Below are 26,954 nucleotides of genomic sequence, written 5' to 3'. Positions count from 1 at the left end.
AAAGTGAAATCATCATCCTCACAGCAGCAACACCCAAATCCTTGATTACACATGCACTAATCCTGCCTGTAAACCTAAAAAAATGCTATACTGTTAAAGCTGTAAAAATACTTGTATATATGTTGTTTTATAATGATATTTAATAAACACTGTTGAGTTATTTGTTTAACATTGAGTCAACATATTTAATGAAGTCTCTCCTTTTTAATTAATATTTTCAACTTATTGCCTTTGATGTTTAAAGTACATTTAAGCTACAAAGTAACAGAAATCTATTCCATCTATAAAAGTTGTTATTTGTTCAGAAAAATATTAAAACCAAATTAAATATAGTTAATTACACCCATTCTATTAGTCTGTGTTGTACTTTTTAAACAAAAGAAATTTCTTTTTCAGCAGAAGAATCACAAAAGTTCTTATCAGACGATGCTTCATCGGAGTTAATTTCAAGATTACGATAACCTTCCGTTTTATTTCAAATTCAAAATACATATGAATAGAATTTAAAACATTATTTGATTTTTACTACCTTTAAATATTCATCGATAGCTTTAAGGTTTTTATCTACGATTACACCTAAGTTCTCTCTCTCTTCCTTTCTTTCTTTTTTTGTTAGTTCATAACATCAACGTTCCTCTGTCACAATAAGTCTCACAAATTCTCCTACCACATGTGCCTAAATTACACTTTGCTATATTAAAATTTATCTTTCTCTTTCTGGTTCTTTTACTAAAACTGTCAAAGACCTTTATATAAGAGACGTATTCAAAAGAGAATAAATTCTCTCCTGAATTTTATATCATAAAGAGACTTTAAAATATCTTCATTCGTAAAGGTACAAACATCATTTAATACTAAATGATAAGGATTCTGAAAGAAAGAAAAAAACATGCGTACTCTCCTAGTCACATTCTCCCATCTGAAAAAAAATGTAAATCACAATCTTTCTTTGTTTTCCACCATTAAGTTAATTTTCTAACCACTTCTAAACTTTTCTATCCGTTCAAAAACATTCTGTTTATTAATTTGTTAAAAGCTGTTAAAAATCAAGCATCAGCACTGTTTCGGTAGCTTAAGTGACGATTTCATACGGAAAGAAAAAAGATAGGAAAACCTCTGAAGAAACTATAAAACTTTGGTAAGACAAGACAAATTGTTTCACTTACTATGTTAAAAAGTTGAAATCAAAATGCCAGTTTACAAAGGGTTTTCTGAAGTACATTTAACAGTGTATTCCAACACCTTGCTGACAAAAACCTCTAGTCAGCATCCTTTTGATATTTCGGATTCTTCCTCAATCTTTAGAAAAAAATAAGTTAAAGCTCGCATTTGAGATCTTACAAACATAAGAAGAATAACCGTATTAAGATAACTTTTTGAAGTAGCATTTCAGGCCTCTACTACCTTGTTGCTAAACTTCTTGAAGGCTTCAAAAGAAAAATTTTCTTGTGCCATTTAATTTTCCCATTTAAAATTTTACCAGGTTTTTATCATTTTTTTTTTTAATTTTGCGCAAAGCTACACGAAGGCTATCTGCACTAACCATTCCTAATTTAGCAGTGTAAGACTAGATAGAAGGCATCTAGTGCTCACTACCCACCGCCAACGAATAGTGGGATTGATTGGACTTTATAATGCTCCCACTGCTGAAAGGGCGAGCATGTTTGGTATAACGGGGATTCAAACACACGACCTTAATATTACTAGTCGAGCGTCCTAACCACATAGCCATGACAGGCCTGACTTTTATAAAATTTGGTTATTGTTAAATGCAAAGTTTCACAATGAGCTACCTGTGCTTGTCCCACCACTAAACCCAATTTTTAGCGATATAAACCTGCAAACTTGCCTCTAAGTGAGGGAGCTTTTATAAATATAAAAGTGACAGCAGTGGATAGTTTCTCCTGATGCCAGTAATCAACATAAATATGTAAAATATAAAAGTCACAGTAAGTGAATAGTCTCTTCTTCAATACATATTTGGTCATCTTAGGAACTTATTGATTTTCTCATCAAAAAGGAAAACACTCGAATAGAAACTATTTATTCTAGAAATGCATAAAATATTTTATAGAACTTGGATAATTTTTTTCCAAAATTGCCGGATGAAATGTGTTTAATTAAACCTTTTGGATTAAATTGTATTTTGACTTCAGCTTTACTTCTAAAATATCCCCTAGTGGTGGCGTTGCTTAAAAGTTTCGGTACGGAGGAGGTTTAATTTTGATCATTGTCTGTGTTTTTATTTAGTTTTGTCTATGTGTCGTTTATAGCACATCTTGGTATTTTAGTTTCTAGTTTTATTCTGAAAGCACTTAAAACAGTGTTAGTAACTTAACATTCTGATTCCTGAAGGAAATAGTTTTAAATTTAAGATACTTGTTTCTGATTTTGGTATATTCCTTTTTCTATATACTGTATAAACAAATCACTTTCAACTTTCAAATAAGTTAATATAATGTTAATAGTAATACTAATAGTAAACTTAAAGGCCGTTTTTTGCATTTCTGATTCTCCTTTTTTAACTTTTGGAAAGTACTGGTTTTTACTGTTGCTGATAGTAGTTTTTTCTTTAAACCAGGTACTCTGTTATATATATATATATATATATATATATATATATATATATTTTTACAACCTTTAAATAATATCCTCTGTCCTCTATTCTAATATTTTAAATATTTCGTTAAAAAACCATGGATTTTTTGTCCATTTGAACTACTAGATAATCTTGCAAACTTTAATAAGATCAGCTCTTGCCTCTTTTTTTTTTTAATCAAGAAAATAGAAGTTCAGAGATTAATGTTATCCCATTCAGATAATACTTTTAGTGTCATTTTATAAAAAAGGAGACCTAAACTGTACATATTATTCTAAGTGAAGACTGACTAATGATGTGTGTGAAAATTTAATAACATTTAATGATTTATTGATTATTATAATCAATATGGCTAGAAACACATTCTAAAATTCTTTTAGCTTTGCTACTAGCAACAGAGCATTGTCTTGGTGGCTTAAATGACTTACCCATCACAACCAAGATCCTTTTCTTCAGTCACACTATTGAATGGGTTCTTATCTCATTAAATATGGGTAATCAATTATAAAAATCAGAATGCAATATTTTACCTACACTTGCTGCAGTTGAAGGTCATTTCCCATGTACTGGTACATTTAGCCAGTTGATTTAAGTTATTCCTTAATACTTCAACATCCTAATAGTAATACAGCCAGAAATACCTAAGTTTAATATCTTCAACAGACTTTAGTAATTTATTACTTATGCCCTTATGTTAGGGTGATGAATTCAAGTTTTGAAAGCCTTGGTGGGAAAAGTGTTGTCTTAATGCTATAGAAAAGTATTTATCAGTGATTGTTTTTACACACAAAATTCTTCTACTAAATGCTCAGCTATAGTGAAAAGAGAAGATAAGAGTACTGAATTCAACAAATGACTACCAATAAATATCTAAAAATTTTGTTATAATACCTCTGAGATTAATTTCACTTTAGTTGTTTTACAAAAAAAAAACAGAAATAAATCTACAATATTCTCATGTATATTAATATAAGTTATTAAATCAGCAGTTAAATAATGTGTTAAATTTGTTTATTGTTTACCATAATCGATATTTTCACACCAGACATCTTTGTAATATATAGGTGTAATGTATATTGTCTAATTTTATTACAGTTTGGAAGTTATAAACTTGATAGAGCTTTGTCAAACATGTTCTGTGTGTGTTATACAACTTGATTATAAAGTGATGTAATATACTGAAAAGCATAATTTATTCGTTGATACAGAAAATAAATTGTGTGTAGAATAAATACAAATTTCCTTTTAAAAAATGCATATTCTTTATAATGCTTAACATAAGAAAATGTAGGCCATTTATTTGTTTGAGGTTGCTCATCAACTTTACAGAAAAACAACAACAAAATCATAATAACTTATTTGTGTGTAAAATAGTGCAATAGAGCTTTGGAAGAACCTAAAAAATAACATAAACTGACTTTTATAAACTATTGCAACAGTGGATAACACAATTAAATACATAATTCTTCATGAGAATATGGCTGTAACTAAAAGTTTAAAGTTTATAATTATGACCTTTAACATTCAGACACTTATTTTAAGTCTTATTTTTCAAGAAATCAAGTAGGTTGTTAAAAGGTAGTTTTTTATTTTTAATATATAAATTTTGTTAATTTTTTAATCCTTTGTTTTTTAAGCTTGGCATAATTCCAGTAGCTTTCATTTATGCCACTTTCAACAATTTATATCAGTAACCCTTCTAAAGGTCTTAGAATAAGACGAAAATTGAACAAAAAGTTCTAAAAGAGATCTAACAAGATTTATTCAAAATTAAACAACAGTTTGCTCATGAAAACTAAAGAAACTCTATGTTATCTTAAAAACTTATTACTTTAAAAAAATTATAAAAAGGCTTTTTTTAGGTTGAAAGTTTATATAACAACTAACTTATTTTTATAAAACTGAATTAAATTCTCATCTGATTTTTATGATATGTATAATTTATTCCAAATTCATTAGTCATTTTTATGCATGTATATAGAACATAAGAAAATTTAAAACTCAGCTGTGTAATCGTTACAGTGAATTATATATATTATGGTCCATAATTAAGTGAAAGAACATTGTGTATAGCTGTATATGTATACATATAGTACATACTTAGGACTGGTAACTTTACCTGTTTACCTTGAGAATGCTGTATGGCATTTGAAACATATATTGTAAGACTGTTTAGTGGGAGTTTTAAATAAGATTTGTTCTGTTTTTTTTTAACTTGGCAATTGTTGTATATATTGCAGAAAACAAAAATGTATAACCAGAAATATGCTTTACATATGTATTGAATATGTTGTTCTAGTTAAAACCATTTGATTGGAAAAGAAATTCTTTGGGCATTAAAAAGACCTGTCCTTACCACACTAGATTTTTAACAATTGGTTCATAGAAAAATATTAAGAGATTTGTAAATACACATGCAGCTAAGGTGATGTGTACTGTTTTGCTTACAGTTTCTTTCCATCCAAGTCACGCTGTCAAACATTTTATGTATCACAATATACTGTGTGCGTGCATAGATTATCAGTTGTACATGTGTGTTGTTTGTGACTCATCAATTCCAGTGTTCAGGTAACTATTCAAAGAACTGTTATTGCTTTTTATTGTTATTATTGTTGAAAATTTTGTCATGTTTATTTCTCTCACAGCAGTAACACTACTCTTTTGTAATAAAATATAATCAAATTATCTTGTATGTACAGTAATGCTTGCATGCATATTGTATGAGCCCCATATTTGATGTAATAGTGTCTGATTTTCAAAATTGAAGTTTAAATAGAGCATAAAGGTGTGGCAAGAGGTTGAAAATTGTGAAGATCTTGTTGTGTTCAGTTGTATTTAAATAATAAGGATATTTTTATTTTGTTTATTTGTTCTAAGGCAGAAGAATCTTAGGACTTGATTAACTCAAACTATTTTAATGGACATCACAATATTTGTCAAGTTTGGAAAAAATAATGGTGTTTTAAGTACAGGTGAGTGAGTGAGTTATAAAGGTGCATATTCATATGTACCAGATGCAGGAAAACTGTTTAGTGTATAAATAAACAATTATTGTAAAGTATTTTGTGAAATTGTATATTTATGTACATTGTAAGTCAGTAATTGTAGGTCAACTTTATAAATCTGAGCATCTTTGTATATGTTGTATGATAGTCTATTCAGCACATCAACTATAGAAAGTAAAAAAAAACCAAAAAAACTTAAAAAACATCTAAGCCTAAAATATTTTCACCAGTAACTGAACTTGTATTTTACTGTAAACATTTTTTAATTAAAAACTTGTATATACATGAAAAATTAAGTAGCATATAAAAATGTTCTAATATTGGATGAGTTGAGTGCATAGTTTAGTGAAAAGAATCAAAGATTTCCCCAAAATATGTTAAGTATCCATTTCATATACAACTATTATCATTTATTCTGTCCAAATTAATGCATGTGAAACATTTGTTTTTGATTTTTTAATATATTTTCCTATTAACATATATGTATGTTTATATATGTGCTTGTGTGTAACAACAGTTTGTATGAAAGCACAAAGCAAGCTGAACTGAAAGTACTACTTTATTTTTGAATGAAGATGTGCAACTTACATATAAGTAAAATAGTAAATTGATAAATTAAGTAAATGTTTTTTGTTTCTTTTTAATTTAATGTGAAACTTTTGTAAGCAGGCTTTCAGTCTGATATTTTAGTTTTTTGATTGACAGTTAATTAAGATCTCTTCAGAAATGAAGTTTTACTTGTTTTACAGTATGAAGGAACAGCCAGTTCTTTTTCAACATAACCACAAGTCAGCTCTGGATTCTAAGCTGATTGAAATTGACCTGGTTTAAATAGTAAACAGTTGGGAAGGTAAGCCTATCTTGCTATTTTGCTGAATGTTCCTATAAAGATATGTACATTAGCAGGTATCACACAGAGTTGGCTGACTTGATTAATATAGATGTAGTAACTGGAAGCTCTATGAAAGTAGACATGGATTCTTTTTTTTAAGAATGTTTGCTTGGGAGTGGGAATAGAAAAACATCCTGAAATAGGGAATTTCCAATATAATTACTTATCTCTACCATAGTTACAATTATTTTTTACTTTATTATCCTCTGGTCTGCTCATTTTTGCTCTAAACTAACTTTGAAACTATCACTTATTTCCATGGGTATACCATGTGGTTCTGCTCTGTTTAAACATGCAAATCAGCATGTGACAGTCCTTCACCTGTCATAGCTGATTCCCTTTATGCAGTTGAATCCAGTTTTCACTTTTTATCATGACACTATTAAGACTGTGTGTTTAATTCAAACATTTTTGTTTATTTAGTGCATTTTGAATGTATTCAAAGTATGGTTTATAAACCACTATTGAGCTGGATTTTTTTACTTAATTGTGAATTTTACTTCTCACATCATTATTTTTGAATTCACAGTTTATTATTATGACTATAATGGCTACTGATGGTATTGGTCTTCAACAGCTTGTGCAAATGTGGTACAGTATATCAGAGGAGGAAGAGCCAGTTGTAGTTTGTCACTAGGTGGTTTTTTTCTAAGGAGTCTTCCAATGTACAAACACTTCTGCCATTACCTGAGGATTTAGATCAGGATGATGGAGACTTGTAAAGTTCCTTTCATTCCTTTGCTCTATAGGCAGATTCTCTATTGAGACATCCAGATGTCAGTCACAATTTTTTTAGACTTAATATCACAGATATTTTGTGTTTTGTCTTTCTCACCCATGCCATCTAATCCATACCCTTCCTTATTAACTACAACATGTAATTCTGAGATTTTGATCTTCTTCCTGTTGCCTCATGTTGGGGTACATCCCAAATATTTTGCAAATCAATTATATGCAAAAGTTAGTATGCTGCACCCCCCTATGTACTGCAGAGGGTCATTTACTTGCATGCCATTTTTGAGTAAATCCTTGGGTCATTCAAGTCCTGTTTCCTTTCATCACTCCAAAGAAGCAGTTCAAAACCTTTTCATTAAGGATGCTATGGAACAGGTTTCTCCTGTGTTTGTAGGATTCTATTCCTGGTATTTTGTCATCCCAAGAAAACTGGGTATTGGTTGTTTGTTTCAGATCTTTCCTGTCTGATTCACCTCGATATGTCTCAGTTCACTGTGGTATTCTACTTATTTTTGAGATAGGCCTTTCTTTCAGAGCTTTTGATGGTGAAATTCAGTGTGTCTGACAGTTATCTTCACATCCATATTGTTTGGGCTTCATATCATTATCTATATCTTGTCTACAAGGATCACACTTATCAATTCTGAGTTCTTCACATTGGCACCCTACACTTTCTTTTAAGTGGTCCAGTCATTTGCTTGATTCCTACATTTTCCAGCCTCTGTTTTCATCTTTTCTATAAGGACATCAGGCTCCATCCTTCACAGGGTCTTCAACACTCATCCAACTTTTCATCAGAAAAACTAATTGGGTTGGGTTATCTGTGAGGAGTAGTCTGTTATAAATTCCACCCACTATCTTGTTCTTTTGGAGATGTTGTTTTTTCAGATCACATCTAAGTCAAGCCCAGCAATTTCCTGTTTGAGCGATGGAGTTTTTAGTTCAGAGGACAATATCAACACCTTCTTTCCCTAAAATGAGAGGTTTTGTCTCTTTTTATGCTTATCCAATATTTTGTGGACTAAATTCTTCTCAGATAATATATCTCCATTTAACAGTGGATACAGTGTTTTATTTGAGATAATTTATTTCAAATTAAAATATTTCAAGACTAATATTCTTAGTATCTTATAGTGTGGATGAAAAGTACATAATTTGGGTCTTGACATTGTCTTGTCTAAATTAAAATATATGTACATTTTTTGTTATTCAAAACATAATCTGATGCTGAAAATAGTTCCAAATATACAAATATATGGGAAAACAAATGATAACACTAAGACATTATTAGATGATATGTAGAAAGCACTAGAATTCATAAACATTAATATCTATCTTAAATTAACCTAATTAATAACTTTATTATTTAATTCTTTTTATTAGTGATACTAATAAAAGTCATACTATGTACTATAGCAAATAATTTTTAAGTGCTAGTTGTCCTTAAATGTGTAGATAAAAATGATAAATACATGTACAATATTTTTAGTTTATTATAAGAAACTTAAAATGTTACATACATTTACTATACATTTTGTTTTTATTTATAAAATTTTAAAGGGTAAACATGACCTTATTAGTTCATCAAGGGTGTCCCTTCCATCTCCTTGCTACTCATTTATTCATCCATTTTTTTTTCATGAATGCAGTTGAATTTTCTGTCTCCACCACCCTTAAAGACAGTTCATTCCAAAAGCCAACCACCATTATGAAAAGTAATACTGTCTAAACTACAGATAACTTCTACAATGCCAAAATTTGAATTTATGCCCCTTGTCCAATTGTTTTCATTGCTAAACACAAATAAGTTTGATGCATCTGTATTATCAATGCCACCAATAATCTTAAACACCTCAATAAAATCTTCTTTTACCATTTTTCTTTACAGAGAAAACAAATTTAGAGATTTTAGTCTCTCCTCATAAGACAATCCCACCATCTCAGGTATCATCCTAGTAGCTCTTCTCTGAACCTTTTCCAACAATTTAATGTCTTTCTTGAGGAAGAGAGTCTAAAACTGTACATAGTACTCTAAATGAGGCCTTACAAGTGGTATATGCAGTGAAACAATATCTCCATAGATACTACCTAAACTCCTGTTAGCCCTGTTGCTAGCTACAATAATTGTTTAGATGATATAAGAGATTTTTTGGTCAAAATACCAAGATCTTTTTCTTAAACCATAGTCCTTAATATATTCCCATTTAAATTGTAACGATAATTTGAATTACAAAAACCTACATGTATCACCTTAAGTTTTGGATAGTTAAACATGATCTGCCACGTACTGGCCCAATGCATCAAATGATTCAAATCTCCCTGTAAGTCTGCATCATCTTTGATACACTTAGTCACCTCAAAAATGTTTAATGTCGTCTGCAAACTTCAAAATTGTGTCAGACATTCCAGAGTAAATATCAGTACTAAAAATCACAAACAACAGAGGACCCAGCACATTTTTGTAACTGTGATCCAGTTGGGTCTAACTCCATTTATTATTACTCTCTGCTTTATACTCTTCAGCCAATTTTTTATCCAGTTTAACAACATTACCCCCACACTCACAAATTTAATTTTTATAACAAGTCTTTTTGTGAGGCACCTCATCAAATTATTGTGGAAAATTAAGGTAAACCAAATACACAGTATTTCCTTCATCAACTTCTGCTGTAACATCCTCAAAGAATGTAAGAAGATTTGTTAAACAAAACATTCCATTAGTGAAACCATGCTGGCTCTTTGACACTATATTAAACTGCTTTAAGTGGTTCTGCAATGCATCTTTAGTCACATTCTCCAAAACCTTTCCAACAACTGATGTAAGACTAAGTGACCTATAATTGCCTGGACAATATTTATCACTTTTAAATATTGGACTAACATTAGCCAAGTTACAATCTTCTAATACTCTTCCAGTACTTAATTACCCTATAAGAAGTATTAGCTAGCAGTTCATAAATAAACTATTCAAGTTCTTTTAAAACACTAGGATAAAATTTGTCTGATCTACAGTAGTTATCAGTTTTTAGGTTTTCTAACTTTTTTTATACAGTTTCAGAACTTAAAATGATATCATTTAAGTCAATACTTTTCCATACATTAAATGCTCTGGTTGAGGCATAATAACTGTATCTTTCTTTGTAAAAACTGAAGAGAACATATAATTTAATAAGTTTACCATTTCATAATCTTCCAAGATCAGCCTCCCACTGTCATTGTTAAGAGATTTAATCCTCATCCTAACATTTTGCTTACACTTCATGTACCTAAAGAATTCTTCATTGTTTAACTCTCTCAGCCAACCCTCTTTCATATACAGTCTTTGCCCTAGTTTTGTTTCAATTAACTTTGCTGGTTTTCTATAGTCTTCCAAGTCCTTATTATTTCCAGTGAATTTAAATTTCTTGAATTTATTATGTTTATGCCTAATACAATCTCTTCAACCTTTACTAAACAATACTGGCTTATTCCACTCCATTGTACCCCTATTTTTTTCCATAGGGAATATGTATGTTCTATATGTGTATCAATTATTTTTTGTAAATACTTCCCACATCTGTTCAAGATCCTCTCCCAGTGCTTTATTCCAATCTACAAAAGCCAGATTATGTCTTATTCCATCAAATTTAGCTTTCCTGAAAATTTGGAATCAGGATACTGTTCTTCCTCAATTCTACATTTAGCATAACCTCAGACCTAATAGTGCAATGGTTGTTTGCAGTTAAATGCTCATCAACCATATCTCTGTCTATCATATTTGCTTTTTTTCGTGTGTAGGCCTTATCACCAGTTGGTATATGAAAGTATTCTGAACAATTTCCAAAAATGTATCCCTCTCACTGTCAGACTTGAAATTTTCCCAGTCAATCCCTGATATTTAAATGTCCCATAATAACAACATCTTTTTCAGCTACCATTCTGAGCTCATTACACAATTTCCCATTAACTTTCACATTCTGACCTGGTGATCTGGAACATATCTCAGTTACAATAATTTTCCCTTTATACCCCCTAACACCAATCCAAACTGACTTAACCTTAGTGCAATTTTGTTTAGTATCTCTAACTCAATATTATATAAAGCTATAAACATATATAAAGCTACTCTTCCCCATTTTTCAAGTACTCTAACTCTTGTAAATAATCTGTAATCTGGTACTTGAAAACATTTCTCTCCTCATACTTTTTCAAACCTAATTTAGTCTCATTGATACCCATAAGATTAATATCCTCAGTTTCCACATCTTCCTTGAACTCAGCAGTTTTATTTGTAACACTCTTAGCATTACAATAGTAACATTTAATTATAGATTTTAAATATGTTTTATGCTCTTTGTATTAATTTTGCTGTCAATTATGTTTCCTGCTTTACTAACATCATAGCCCTCATCTTTGTCCAGCCCTAGTTTAAATCTTCCACTACAGCTGAGTTAATAGCCCTTGCTAATATTCTAGACTCTACCTTGTTTAAATGCAATCCATCCACTCCAAAAACTATTAACATCCCCATTAAAATTATCCCACAAATCCAGCCAGCCAATTTGCTCATTTTTACATATTGACCTAATACTGCACTCAGTCTTAGTGACCTACTTAGAATCTTATCCACATAATTTATTCTTAGCAATATCCCTGACATAATTAAGTCATGATCACCCATTTCCTTAAATACCCTTATCAGTAAGCTCCTCAGATTCATCTTTCCTTATATCATTCCCCCAACATGTACCATAAAAACTGTATTGCTACTAGCACCCCTAACTATCTCTCTGGTTCTGCCAGTTATATCCTGTACCCCTGGATAGCACAAGAGTAATCTTTTGTAATATTTACCCCACAGACTATTCTATCTAAATGTATAACTAGAGTCTCTTACAACTGTAACTTTCCTAAATACCATGTAAGGTGTAATCATCAAGGTGAAACCAGAAAACCTTGTAAATGAGGTAATATCAACACCTTTGTACAACTGAATTTCTAATAGTGTAAGATGTGATATAAATGTTCCTGTATATTAAAACATTCCTTAGTATAGACCATGATTAGAAGTGGATCATAGTTATGACTGAATGTGTTGTGGTTTATCATATGCAGTGACCGTCTACAATGTCCATGTCTTCACTTTTATATGTTTAACAACCAAACTATCAATGAAAGTTAAAATATGTTAATGTGAAAGAAAAGAAAATACTGTGAAGCATTGTATTCATCATTGGAACCACTAAAACGATTATTTGCTTTGTTACAGCATTTCTGATGTATAGAAATATTTCTAGGTGCATTTCCACTCTTTACTGTTATATCATTATTGCATGTATTTATAATCATTAGCACAAGAAAAGAGAAAAAAAAGTAATAGATTTGATAAAGTACCTTTGACAACTAAATGTTACTGTCTTCTTCATAAATTATTTTTCTTTTTTTTTCTATGGCTCCTTGAGGTGGATTCCTGTATGTGGTGAGAGTACCTTCCAGAGAAGGTTTTGTGCTTTCATTTTACCTCCTCTGGGATCTAAACATCTACTCATGTGATTTATATGCATGGTAACCCATGAAGGGGAAGAAGTGATCCTGGTGGTTGAGGAGTCCAACCCTAACACACTGCTTTGGCCTTGAATTCCTGTAAACATGTGGCCTTGGGATGACCTCTCCAGGATCAGTCGGCTGGCCTGTTTGGGCTAGGGTCAACCAAGTACCAGTATTTGACGTCTCAATGATTGTTATGGGCATTGTGTCTAATGCTGGTGTATGGGTATAGTGCTCACAAAACCATGGCATTGCTGCAATATCCTTGTTTGGTAGTGTAGTGCACCCCCTAGTAGAGCTCCATGATGGGTTGGGATAGTGTGAACTGAAATGTTCTTATTTTATTATGGATACCCCCATTAAAGAACAAATAAATAAAAATGAGAAAAACCAAAACACATAATCAGCAAATGATCATGTATGGATAACTCTGTTATTCAGTCACCATTAAAGTTGGACTCAACACCTGGATTTCTTATTCTACATTCATTATCTGAGAAATCTTTAGGGCAAATATCCCCCTTTTTCTTTCAAAAAGGATTAGAGGGGCATGCTGGCTTCCCCAGGTCAGTAAGAAAGCTGCACTCAGGACTGGGAGACATCTTTGTGAAAACATCTTCACCATAATACACCAAATTCCTCTTGAAGTTGGAGGCCATAGTTCAATATACCCATTGAGACAACGAGTCTTTTTTCCATATCAACACTTTGGAACTCCTTGCTGTCCAGCATATAATGGTTCAAGATTTACCTCTCTTAAAAGAAAAAAATTGTTATGATTCATTCCAACAATTCCACAGTGGTATCTTATATTTCAAATCACAAGGGCATGCATTCTCAGGATCTTTGTTTTCAAACTTTCAATATTCTCTTCTGGGCTCACTCTCATCTTATCAGTCTTATGGTTTGCCATGTTCCAGGGGTAATGAATTTAATAGCAGATCATTTGTTACAGTCCAACAGGATTCAACCAACAGAATGGGTGCTACATCACTCATTGGAATTTCCAACTACAAGCATTTTGGTTCCCAGTATCTCATTCTCAGTCTTTGGCAATAGATGCATTCTTTCAGAACTGGATAGGTTTGTATCTATATGCCTTCCCCCAGTTCGTCTATTTCCTAAAGTTCTGGAAATGGTTTGTTTGACTCCTCATCAAATGCTGTTGGTAACCCCATATTGACCAGCCCAAACATGGTTTCTTTTTTATTTATATCTTCAAGGCTTTTATCCTCTGCCACTTTCTCTTTGGTCATCTCTGTTTAGCTTCTAAATATAGGAAGGTGTTTAATTCCCCAGTGATATGCACTCTACTTAAATATTTTATGTCCTTCAGTCCAAAGACCCTTTCAGTTATCCACATAGGATTTTAAGGTCATTTAAATGCATTGTCTAATCATCCATATGAGTCTTTAGTCATTTGTTCTATGTATTACCTTTCTCTTAAAGTGATTTTTTTGTTCTTGGTGGTGTGTGGATGTCATTGGTGTGAGTTGTTTGCACTGCATGTGCACAGGAATCATTGTCATTCTGCCCGTGTCCTGTTGTACTCAGATAGGTCTTTCTATCTGAAGATTCTGGCAGCCAGCGAGGGGAAAAAATCCTTCTCAACTTTACAATCACTTGTACTCTGATCATTTGTTGTGTCTAGTCACAGTCATTAGGTGTCATGCAACTCGCACTAACTCTTTTTGAGGTATTTACTCATTGGGATTCTTCAGTTTTGTGGTATTTATCCTCAATTACGTGAACAAGCTGGTTTCACAAATTGATCTACATTGCCTATTCTGGACTCATGATGAGTCACATCTCATCAGATTTGTCATATTTGTATATTATTTACTGCCCATTGAAATTGCCTGCTGGAGGACATTGTACAGTCTAGTATGTGGAATTCTTCCAATTCTTTTCTCTTTAATTATTTATATAATCTGTCAGTTTCTTTTTCTGAGGATTTTCATCTACCACCCTGCAGCTGTTTTGACCACCCAAATTCTACTAGGAGAGCTAGAAAGTCCTTACCACACCCAGTTTCCAGTCATAGGGGTGATGGACAGAGATTTTTGTCTTCAGAGTGTTTAAATGAATTCCTCCACTCTTGTAGAAGAAGGCAAAGTTAGGGACACTTCTGCTAAGGTTACTGGATGTTTTTCCCAGATGTAAGTAAGAGAAGCACCAGTCTACATGGGAGCCTGTTTGTAATATCTGTTCAAATTTGATGCTCAGTTAACTGGTTAAGATGTACCTGGCCCTTATTTTTTTTATCAATCTTGGGTAAGTACTTTGGTCATAATAGAAAGTTCATTATCTCCTTATTCTTTGAAAGATGGTCCCTTTCTAGATACTTGGTTGAGCATAGTATTGCTCATCCTCTCTCTAATTCTGGGGACAAGAGGAATGCTCCTTGCCCACTCAGTTGGTGAGTGAGGATAAATGTTTATAATTCCAGACTGGATAAGTTCTTGTCTTTGGTTAAGTAAAGCATACATGAGATCCCATCATTCAGAGCCTGTGGTGTTGCCTTTCGAACTTCTTCAGGTGGAGGAGAAAGTTTGTCTGCTTCAGTGTAGCTTACTTTCTTGTTGTGATTATGGTGGTGTGGAATGCACCACTCTAGGGTTAAAGATTGAGATCCAATATAAAGCATATATATATAATGCTGCAGTTCAATTAATTCAACCACCAACTACCAACTTGGGATATAGTGACCAAGACCAACCCTAAGTTGTGGAATCTCAGCTGTCTGGTTGGGGTTGGCCCATAATGATGATTATTAATGTACTATTCCACCCTTGATACAAGAACTAAATTCCAGGTAAAGAGCAAATATGTTGTGGATGTAGTGCAGCTGCCCTGCTTGGGTACACTCTTATCTTGGTATGCCCCTGATATATGCAGATACTTTCTGTATGAATAATGCACTCACTGGTCCCTCCACCTTCTCATTGTGGTATTCTAGCTTTAAATATCATTGAATGGTAGAATATTTTGGAAGTTAACATTTTGCTAAATTGAAAATGTTTTTCCAATAATACTTACCTCCACTGGTACTGGGATGGTGTCAGTCTTGAAAAAGTGATAAAATTATCTGAATGAGATGTTTATATACAGTAGTAAGATATAGGACACATTAATATAGATAGAGAGTATATCACCAAGAGCACTGAGTGGAGTATAAAAGACTAGATCAAGTAAGAAGAAACTGGACCAATACTTAGATGGGCAAAGAAGTAGAAAACCTGAAGGTTGAGTAATACTTGTAAGCATTAGTGAAGGTAAGTGTTATTGGAAATGCAATTACATTTTAGGAAAATGTTAATTATTGGATTACAAAAGTAATCCACAAGTCAAAATTACGATTTCATAATTTAAACTTTTTTTGAATTATTCCAACTATCAAGATAATTGAAATTTTGCCATTATGATTTCTCATTATTTTTAATTACATGAAGGTGTTCAGTGTAATGAATTAGTGTTTCAAGTTATTACCATTTTTAATTATTTCAACTATTTAAGTTGAATATAAGAATAATCAGTTAGTGGAATGTAATCAACTTATAAGCTAATGATTTGTTTATTATCAAATTCCACTACTTGCCCAGGTATAAAATTAGTCTACAGTGCATTATCATGTAACCACCAGAATAAGTATGATCAACAATGAAAGTAGTGGTTTTAAGGAGGGTACAGGATCAGGAATTTCATTCTTATAAAGTATAATTAATCTTAAAAGTGTAATTACTCCTTAGTATTGCCTGATGCTTACTTTTGAAACTAATGTTAACTGTGAAGATTTAAGTGGAGAATAAAACTTATATGTTTATACATTTTTCAGGAATGATGTTGACACACAGTACCTTCCATGTCATCAGTGAAGTACAGTTAATAGTGTCATGATGATAGCTGATCAGCCTTTAGGCACAGTTTTTTGGTTTGTGCCTGTATTGGTATGCCTGATATTTGTGCTACTTTTGGGGCTTTGTATCTGCCTTGGTAAATCTCAAACGTACGTGGAAAATAAATTGTACTATGCTTAAAAACACCATTTCTTTATAAAATAAAAATAAACATAAAGAGAAACTTTCATATTCTTTTAAAGACAATAATTAACTGTAATAAAGGTTTGCAATGTGTGTAATATATGATGTGGAAGATATTATCTCATAAAGCTTTTTTAAATTTTTGGTAAATTAAGAATGATTTGTGCTTGGAATATGAAACAGTTTCAGAAATGCTAAAGATTTTGGTTGTACACAAGATCTGTAAAGTTAGAATGAGATCAATAGCAAGAACAAATTATGAGAAATAGTAACAATTTCAGAAAATGATCAGTTTTAAAACTTATAATAAAATGGTCAAATCAGAAAATTGTATTGAAAATCATTTGTTCTGTAACTGTGATAACTTTCTGAATTAGTTCTATTTTTGAAATTACTTAAATCTTTATAGAAGTGATTTTTATTTTTGATATTTTTTTAATATGTTATTTTAGAATTATTACTGATATTATGAATGTTTGAATTACTGCTTTTGCTTTCTCAGATATAAAATATTATATATTGCTAGTTAACCATTAGAATTCTCAGCAAAGGTTAAAAATTCTTCAGCAATTTTATAAAGTGTACTACTGCATAAACCCTCAATACTGTGAGTGGAATCTGAGAGACATAGCTTCATCTTTGACATAAAACATCTATAATAAACCTTTTCATGTTAGTTAGGCTTCAGTATAATTTTCTTTTATATGAATAATTACATGTGATTTAGTTTGCAAGCTTATCTTATGGCCTATTTTTTCTATTATACTAAATTTTAACACAGTAGTTTACAAACTAGTGAGCATTCATCAGGAAGTTATTTCTTTTACTGTGTGAAGTTATAATAAAAATACTGAATACAAGGTTCTCAGCTGTTGCTTCTATCATATGTAGTCACCATGCAATTTGTGGAATGGGTGTTTTATACTGCAGTATGTGATATAATTCTCTGGGTAAATGTAGCATTGAAACATATGATGGAAGCATTTAGTAGCTGGTAAAGTATGTTTTATAATGCTGTTTCTAGAAAACCACTGAAAAGCAATTTTTGTGGTCCTTTATGCATATGTGTAAATGTTTTTTTTTGTGTACATGCTATGTGGGTTGCTCTGAATGCTGGTCCAAGTAGAAAAACTTACTTCATCCACTATGAACTTATGAAGAAGTACAACTGTATAAACATAGTGTTTTGACATCACAAACATCTAATTTTAAACAGTGCTGTATTCAACATACCACAACTCACTAAAATCTATATTTAGATGTGTTCTTTTGATACATACTTTTAAATTAAGAAATTAACTGATATATAATATTAAGTTTGAATTATAATCTACAATTTGATTCCAACATTATTGACATAAATTTATAAAATACTAGTTCAATGCAAGTTAACAAATGTGATGACATGGCTTTTGACCCATAACCTGTCACAAAAAAGTTAATCAAATGTTTGTTTTATAAAAGATATGTCTGTGAATTACCAATATCAGTCTGACTGAGACTGACTGGAGTGCAAGTTTGTATTCATGTGAAAAATAAAAATACTTTTGTGCACTTTACAGTTTGCATATTGTATTTGCAAAAATCTCTAGAACCTCTGAAATACATATCTATAATTCCTTTTAGTATCCCTGTGTACTGTATATGGTATTTACTCCACCATGAACTATCATTAAATCAGCTGTGTAGGCTAAAACTTTGTCATCAAATACACATTAAATGACACTGTGGAAAATGTCATAATGTGCATTTTGACTTCATCTGTACATATAGAACTAAAATATTTAACAACAGTCTTGGCTTAATGTCACACTTGTTAAAATATTTTAAGACTTTTCAGATAAACAGTTACTTAAAATTTCACCAATATTTTACAGTAGTTTGCAAAAATTTGACAAATTGTGTTACTTCAATTTCCAGATTCATATCATCCTTAGGTGTAAACTATTACCATGTGAAATTACTTAGTTTTATTTTAATGTTTCATCATACTTTATAGTCTAAGCTCTGTCTCATTATGTAACATATTAACTGGAATAATAAAACTGAAAATTAAGTGTGATGTTGCTAAAACTGGGTTCGGTAAATAATATAATTAGCTCCTAGCTCAGTATATTCAAAGACAGTTCTTCAGCAAAAAAATACCTTTGTTAGAAAATATTACAAAGCACCTTTCATTAATTTTTATGTAAGCAACTTTAATAGTGACAGTACAGTTACAAAAACATGTAATGAAAGCAATAACTCTGGATTAAAACATTTTGAGTAACTTAAAAGCTATTTTCCAATATATTACTTATCATCTTCTCATATGATTAGTTATTCTTGTTCATTGGTGCCTTATGTACACATGCCACAAGCCTTACACTCCTCCCCTTGTTAGAATTAGTATATTTCAACATGTCTTATGTATATCATCTTGCATCATCTGTTAACCAATAGTAGCATGGCATGCTCACATGATGCAGGTGGCTCCCTCTAAACTCCTCAACTGTACTTTGACATCTCATTTGGCAATGTTTGAATTTGGACATGCTTCTTTGTTTATTTATTGCCTCATGTTCAAATTAGTCCCTCTTTTAGACCACTTTGTCTCATTGACTAGCTCTGACTGTCAGTATCTTCTGCCAGGACTGATCACACAAATACTCTTATGTGTAACCTCCCATCTGATTGTTTCACCAAGTGATTTTCCTTGTCTACCTCACTCAGTTGTTGTATCCTTTTGATTGTGCCCCACTGGTCAGCATAACACTGGTTTCTAAAGTTACAACATCTGCTGCTATCAACACTTGTCCTTCTTCCACTTTTTCTCTTTTTTCTTGATTCAACATTCTACATCCATATCTCCCCATCCTGTGTCTGCATGCCTGAGTTTGTCCAAGTAATATGTTTTCCTCTGTTGGTCTGCTGACAGAGTATTCCCTACTGATAAGGCTTCTGTGAATTAGGTGAGGCAATTTTTCTCCTGGATCTTCAAAAGTGGGTCTTTGGTCTCCTTGCTTTCCAGACTTTTGATGTCTATTTCCCATATCCTCCATTTTTTCAGGCATCATATGGTTTTACTTCCCCTGTTCTTACTGTGTTCATGTGTTTCTTCCAGATACAGAGGCCTTCCAGATATCCTGCCTTTCCAGTTTGGAATGTTAATATGGTATTCCATGCTCTATCTTTTCTTACTCATGCTTCTTGTTTCATCTGTTCTTTAAGACACATTTCCTTCTTCACTCAGTCTGTGGATGTTGTTTGTCTGTTTTGTTTGTCATGACCTTTTTTACCCTACCTCTATTCTCCTTTATCTCAATCTTTCTCCTCAGTAGCTCAGGAGGATTGTTCCTTCTTTTCTCCTCTGCCAGTCCTCCTCCCTTTTTGATTTTTCCATTTCTACCTTTATGATTTAGGTACACCTTTTAGCTCATTTGGCTTCCTCTCTATATTCTTTTTCCAGAACCTTCTTCCATGTTTCCTCTCAACATATCCAGTATCTCACATTTTCCCTCGCTTTTCATCTTCATCATCTGTTGGAGGAGATTCTACCACCTGGCATATGGACCATTCCTAGTACATTCATCTCATGCTATTTTCATTGAATCTTTCTTTTTTTTTGTGCTGGGATTTTGCTTTCCACTTGTGGCCATTCTCCAGATTTTGATGTAATTTTAACTAGTAAGTTTTAATGATTTTCCTTTTTATTCTGAGACATTTCTTTTTCTTAAATGAATCCTGCTCTGCAGCAAGTGGTGCCTGACCAGGTATTTTCTTAACTTAAACTTCATGCTGTAAGGCATGTTCACTTGTGCTCTTTCATTCATGCCTATGTACACTCACTGTCAAGATGTGGCGTACCACAAGATTGCTTGATGGTTATTTACCTTAAGATAATTGCTTCTTAAGCATGTCTGTTCTGGACCATAGAACCCATGGACTATATAGATAAAGTAGAAGAATAGTGCTGTTCATTCCCACCATGTCTTGAGTGAATAACTTGGTATGGTCTGATTTTCAAAAGAGAGTTTCATAGTTAATGGTTGGACTACCTCCATTGAATGACACTTCTCTGGATTCTCCACCACATTCTTATCCTTCTTCAAGTGAAGCATGAGAGTCCTTACTGCTTTCCAATTCCAAGCTGCTGGAATGGTTGACAATGGAGGCACCCTCCTGAATGGATTCCACAGAAAAGTTGGCTGTAACCATTTAGTCAGGAATAGGGCAGTGAAGTTCTGCTAGCATAGATGTTACATGGCCTCCTAATTTCAATTAATGGAGTTGACCCATCTCTCTTACTAGATGATGTGGCCACTTGATACAATTTACTCAACCACTGAAGTTGATCCATCACCTTCCTCTAGCCAGTCTACACCTCACAATTTCCATCCTTGTGTAGAACAAATTATGTAAAGAATATACAGGGCTTAGAGTGATTCAAATGTGGTGTGGCTCCCTTCTTCTGTTCTGTTTCTCTCATTGTCACGAGTATCTTTTGGATATTTTCTGAGGTATTTCTGTTGTTCCCTTGCATTGGTCTCTTCTCCTTTTCAATGTGTGATTCTAGCTAATCTTGTAAAAGGAAACAAGTTATAACTTTCCTTTTCTAAAAATGTGTTTCCAGTACATACTTGCCTCCACTTATACTTCCTACCCTTCTTCCCCACTTCTCCAGTGTTCACACAAGATATTCAAGTCTGTCTCAATCTTTATTGTTACTTGCACTGTTCTCCTACCACCACTATTCCTGTTCTTTCAAGATTCTATTTAAATGTGTATAAACTTGTTAGCTGGTTTCAGTGTGAAGTGTGACTCATCTTTAAAGTGTTGATTTGGTGGCACAATTGCAAGAAGGCTATTTTGTGCCTTGAATGAGCAGAATGCATCTCACTGCTCACCTGGCATATAGACTAGCCTTTCAAAGTTTGTTTCCAAACATCTCTAAACTCAGTGGCATTCAACGAGAGCTGTAACATCTGTTTCTGTCTGCTACAGTACATAAATAGTACCTTATGACTGTAATGAACTAAAATTCATTAATAATATTTTCCTTTGTCAATATTAACTGAGTCTAACTCCAGGTAGGATCTGAACAACCTTATCATTGTCTCTGAAGCAGTGTTACTTCTGCTAACGACACTTTGAGGCACCTGGAATCTATTCACAATACCCTGCTGTGATTGGCTAACTTCCATTTGTCTAATGGATTTTTCATGAATAAGATATTCGTGTCGTCTATGGAGCCCAGCTATAGTTGATGAGGACTTTGGAGTACTTTGAACTGTGTGATTCAACTGAATGAGATAAATCGTACAAGACTGTATGAAATCATTACACGTGATACACACTCAATGACCAATAGTTTACATTTCATTTCTTGACTGATTATCTGATGTCTGGCTATTAGCAGTATTTTCCAGCAGACATTTTGCATCATCATAGATATAGTATTTCAGACTTTGATCCTCTTTTAATTGTCTTGAATGTTGTGCATAATTTCAAAGATGCTTTATTAAAAGTTTAAGAAGTTGGTGGATAAAACAACTTGTAGACCAGTTAAAGAAGAAAAAAAAAAACAACTAAGAAGTTAATCTTAAGTTTAAGCTTTGTTTAGGAAGCTGTCTAAACATAAAAGAATGTGAAGTTTATACAAAAAGTACATATGTAACTCTTTAAACCCATAATTTTTTGCATTTTCTGCCAGAATTGTTTTCATGATATCCTAATAATTACCACTATACCTTATAAAATTTCAGGTCTGTTTATAATAGGTGGATAATAACATGGTTTGGATTAGTTTTCAGCCAAAGAGAGACAAATTTTATTTCATGCTATTAGCAAGAGTAAATTGGGATGTTTGGCTGGGTGCCAGCAGTGTCCATTCAGGTTTAAGGAGTTAAACTGACTTTATTGATTAATATTTTGACAGAGAATAGTATGACATTTTCAAAAATGAATGAATGTTAGTAAAAAATGAAAATGCCATTCTAAAAAGAATTGAAATGGTCAAAAGTATAATATAAATATTTAAAAAATAAAATATAGTGTTTTTCTTTCTTTAACAGAAGTAAAAAGTTAAGCTATTGTACCATGGGGCAAGTTTCATTTTCATCTGGTCCTTCTCTTGAGGTAAGATCAAGTACACACATGAAGAATTATAAAATTGCTGTACTTTTAACTTTTACATGGTGATTCTGCTTTAACTTTTGTTTTACTTACACCTAAAATACATGTAAATATAGAATAAAACAGAATTCAGTGTGTCAATTTTATGTGTTGTTTTTAGGTCTTTTAACTTTTGTCATTTGCTGCTATTTTAACAACAATGTATCATTATTCACTTGCTCAAAGAAGAGACAGAATAACTGCTTTTATAGACATTATGGATAACTTTTTTCTGTTGCTACTGTATCAAAGTTAGATATATTGTAAAAGTCTTAGTATTTTAAATTAATAAGGTTACAAATTATAATCATAATTTTGAGTCATCTTGCCTATTTTTTGCCAGAATGTAGTTGAAATGACCAGCTGTGTAATGCACTATGCAAATACAACCTAATTTTGTTGGTAAAGCAAAATAGCCTTTGTCAAAAACAATAACATGTTATATTTATTAAAATACATGAAATTTTCAGCCCTTTTCATTTTTATGTCTTTTTACCCTGCTGAGGTACATGTTTTAGGTGCTATCAGGTACAATTTACGTAAATATTTGTTTTATATAAATTATGGGCATTTTCATTTCTATGTGTGTATGTGCAATTAGAACTTAACCAGTTTTTTTTTGTCATTTCTGAACAAATTAATAAGCTCCAATGTGAATATGTTACCAGTTAGAGACGTGTTACAAGAGTTAAAAAATATTGAATATTGACAAATTTTAATGAGTTCATCCAAGCAAAACTATAAAACAGTGACTATTACCCAAATGTAAAAAAAATTAGATTGAAGTGGAAGAATAGTTTGGGTATAATGATTTAAAATCTTAATTACCAAGGTTTATTTCAGTTATTGTAAAACCCTGCAATCATACTGAACTCATATCTTGAACATACCACATAGGAGTATTAAGAGACAAAACATTTTACTTAAATGTCACCTGGCACTGAAAATTATGCTTGATAATCCACCAAGCTGTGTCAGTATGTCAAGTTATATATAAATGGAGATATAGTAGAAGAGACATATGCATTAATTCTGGTATAAAACTTTATCACTAAATGCTGCTTCTAAAGAAGCAAGAGAAGCTTCAGTAAAGCATATATTTTATTAGGCAGCCTTATATTAGTTGGTGGCTAGAAAAAGTGATAAAATTTTGAACTTTCAAAGTATGACAAAAATTCTCACAAAGTCATTACTTAATTAGTATCTCTCTGTCTTAACAAACACACATTTGACTTTTAGAAAAAAAAAAAAAAAATTTTTGAAGACAACATTTTTAATTAATTCCATAATGATCCTACCTCCATTTTATTAGCTGTAATGAAATATCTCATTAGTATATCCTATTAGTTACCTGAAGATTGTTAAGGAAATAATACTACAAATTCATGATGCCTCCCCCAGTGGGAAGGTGGTATCTCTGTGGACTCATATTGCTAGAAATCAGTTTTAATACCCACAGTGGGCACAGAACAGATAACCCATTGTGTACAATAACAAAACAAACAAATTCATGATACTTAGAGTAATCAGTAGTATCACATCTGTATCTGTATATAAATGGACACATGGGCATAGTTTTCATAAAGAATACATCCCCAAATTTTCAATGACAGAACACATTTCCTTTGGTAAAATATTCTCAAACATATCTCACCTACAGAAAATGTCTTCCCTTTTTATAACCAAAGTTATGCCAGTGTATATGTGTCAGTGTATGTGTGTGTGCATATATAGGTATATACATGTATATATTTTAATTAGTAGAAAAATGCATTTCAAAACATTCCTTTAATTGTCATTAATTGGCAGGCTTGAAACAGAGCATTTACTCAAAAGTTGCCAAATGAAATGCACATTTTCTCACATAGCAAAATGTGTTTTCCCTAGGTACTTAGCTTTCCTCACTCAAAGCTATCTCAATCCTGGAATGCCCTCTGAACATTGTTAGAACTTTTTGTAAATAGCACACTAATCTTTTGTAATCCATCAGTTTCATGCCATTTCATAACATAGGACTACTCTCCAGCAATCATACTGCATCCACTATGCTAATGCAGCTAGCTCCCTGTACTGTTCTGGAGAAAACCTCACTTTTTCAGTTGGCATTCTAGTGTACAGACATGTGTTAACTCACTCTCCATATGACTACAGAATTTTGTTTGTGTTTGATCACAAATTTATATCAATTTCAACTTCAAGTTTTGAGTTCTTGTGGTTGATTTCTATTGTTTCTACTCAATTATTTCAGAAGTACTTCTATTTTTTGAATTCTAACATGTTCATATCAATTTGAGATTTAATTCAACAGATAACATACTTACCACAACAGTAGACGATGGTTTTCACACAAGTCCCCTGGTCTGCAGTTTGTCTTACATTCAGATGACAATTTCTTTCTTTCATGTTTTGAATTTTGAGATGAAGCATATAACTACTGAGTGAAAATTTCTTTCTACAGCACTTTCCACCTGTTACCACTCATTCATGTAATCTCCTGGGTTAGGTATTGCTCATTTTCCCAGGGTATCTTTGGTATGTTTTCAGTGTGTATTCTTTCCCCACTCCCAGTAGGTATACTCATGTTTAACAAGTTTATATGAGATTGTATGAACTTACCTAATTTCCACTCATGATTATTTAGGTCTTTCTTAGTTTAATTTTTATAATTCTTCTGGACAGGTTTACTTTCATGTCCTTTGCTTATTGATTCTTTGAATGAACTTATAAATAAGTTTTATATTTATGTGTCTTTTATATTCTAAATTTCTTTAATGTTTTGTACTTTAGGAGTTGATTATTGATTTATGTTTTAGACTGAATTTTATAGTTGCATAAGTTTGTTATTTTTATTCCCCATTACTCCACCTTTTCCAGGGTCTCATCTGTTTACCATTGCTTTCTTGTTGGTTTGGGGGCTTTCCTTGATTCCCAACAGATTTCTGATTGATGATCTGTCAAGGAGACTATATTCCATTTCAATTTTTTAAAACTTTTAAAAGTTTGTTAGGCTTCATATAATTTCTACCCACTCTTGAGGGGGCAGGTGTTTATGGTAAATTCTGACTATTTACCTGTTGTTATTTTATCTTATTTAGTTGATCTAAGTCAGGATGCCACCTGATGATAGTTGTTGTCTGGTCAGGTATGCTTGATATTATATTAACACTAAATCTGTATACTCCTGTAACACTCACTGTTGAGATGAGGTGCTTCTGTTAAACCACCATCAATTTACCTGGTAGTATGTATACATACATAGATTTTTTTTAATCACCATTTCATATATAAAGTACCATCACACATAGACTTTATGAGTGACATAGATAAGGATTTTTTGCCCATCCCTACTGACCCATTATTCTTCCAATCAGGGTTTTTCTGCTTCTCAAAATAGAAAACCACAAATGCACATTGCACTGTCTCCATTGTGATCCTGTTCTAGTACAGCACAGGAGTCCTTGTCACATGTAGTTTTGTATAACAAACAAAGTTGATGATTATATGTCATTCTTATTATATATATTAATATTAAAATATCATCATATATTATGCTTATTACCAAACAATGATTATACAATAGTATAATATTCAAGATCGGGCATTCCGCTGGATATTTTTTTCTTTAACAGGCCACATATTTGTCAAAACTTCTTTGTGCAAGATACTTCCACTGGATGTTTTCTGCCTGGATGAACTGCACTTTGATAGTCCAACATACTCCAAAGTGCTTTACCTAGATGTTTTTTGCCTGGGTAAACCACACTTTGTCTATTCATGTACAATTCATGGCTCTTCAGCCATAGCCACATATAGTTATTTCATCTTTTCTGGCACCATAGCAAGGCTTACTGTCACTATGCTAAGTACTGCAGCCTGCTACATGTGGACAAAGTATTTTATTTCTGTTGACAAGGGGCTGGTCATGAAAACTCTCAAGATCATACTTGTGTGTAGTGTTTATTCTTCATACTACATATTCAAAGCACTTGCCCAAGATATTTTTT

The 26,954-nt window shown here is 32.2% G+C and overlaps 1 protein-coding gene across 6 annotated transcripts in view; it reads left to right on the top strand.

The window, feature by feature from the left end:
- The first annotated feature begins 2,209 nt into the window (after nt 1–2,209).
- Nucleotides 2,210–26,954, top strand: part of LOC143223193 (uncharacterized) — a 66,781-nt gene continuing 42,036 nt past the window's right edge. The window contains exons 1-6 of one of the 6 annotated variants that reach the window (XM_076450787.1): nt 2,210–2,325; nt 5,050–5,167; nt 5,477–5,571; nt 6,354–6,454; nt 16,593–16,763; nt 22,851–22,914. In XM_076450787.1, coding sequence (XP_076306902.1) covers nt 16,651–16,763; nt 22,851–22,914 — 177 coding nt within the window. In that variant the 5' untranslated portion in view covers nt 2,210–2,325; nt 5,050–5,167; nt 5,477–5,571; nt 6,354–6,454; nt 16,593–16,650. Of the gene's footprint in view, nt 2,582–4,521; nt 5,168–5,476; nt 5,572–6,353; nt 6,455–12,591; nt 16,033–16,592; nt 16,764–22,850; nt 22,915–26,954 lie in introns of those variants that run through there. The other 5 variants (XM_076450788.1, XM_076450789.1, XM_076450786.1 and 2 more) reach the window with 5 other exon arrangements.

The sequence above is a fragment of the Tachypleus tridentatus genome, chromosome 8 (genome assembly GCF_004210375.1).
Source record: "Tachypleus tridentatus isolate NWPU-2018 chromosome 8, ASM421037v1, whole genome shotgun sequence".
NCBI classification, from domain to species: domain Eukaryota; kingdom Metazoa; phylum Arthropoda; class Merostomata; order Xiphosura; family Limulidae; genus Tachypleus; species Tachypleus tridentatus.
This window is presented reverse-complemented; position numbering and strand designations above follow the sequence as displayed.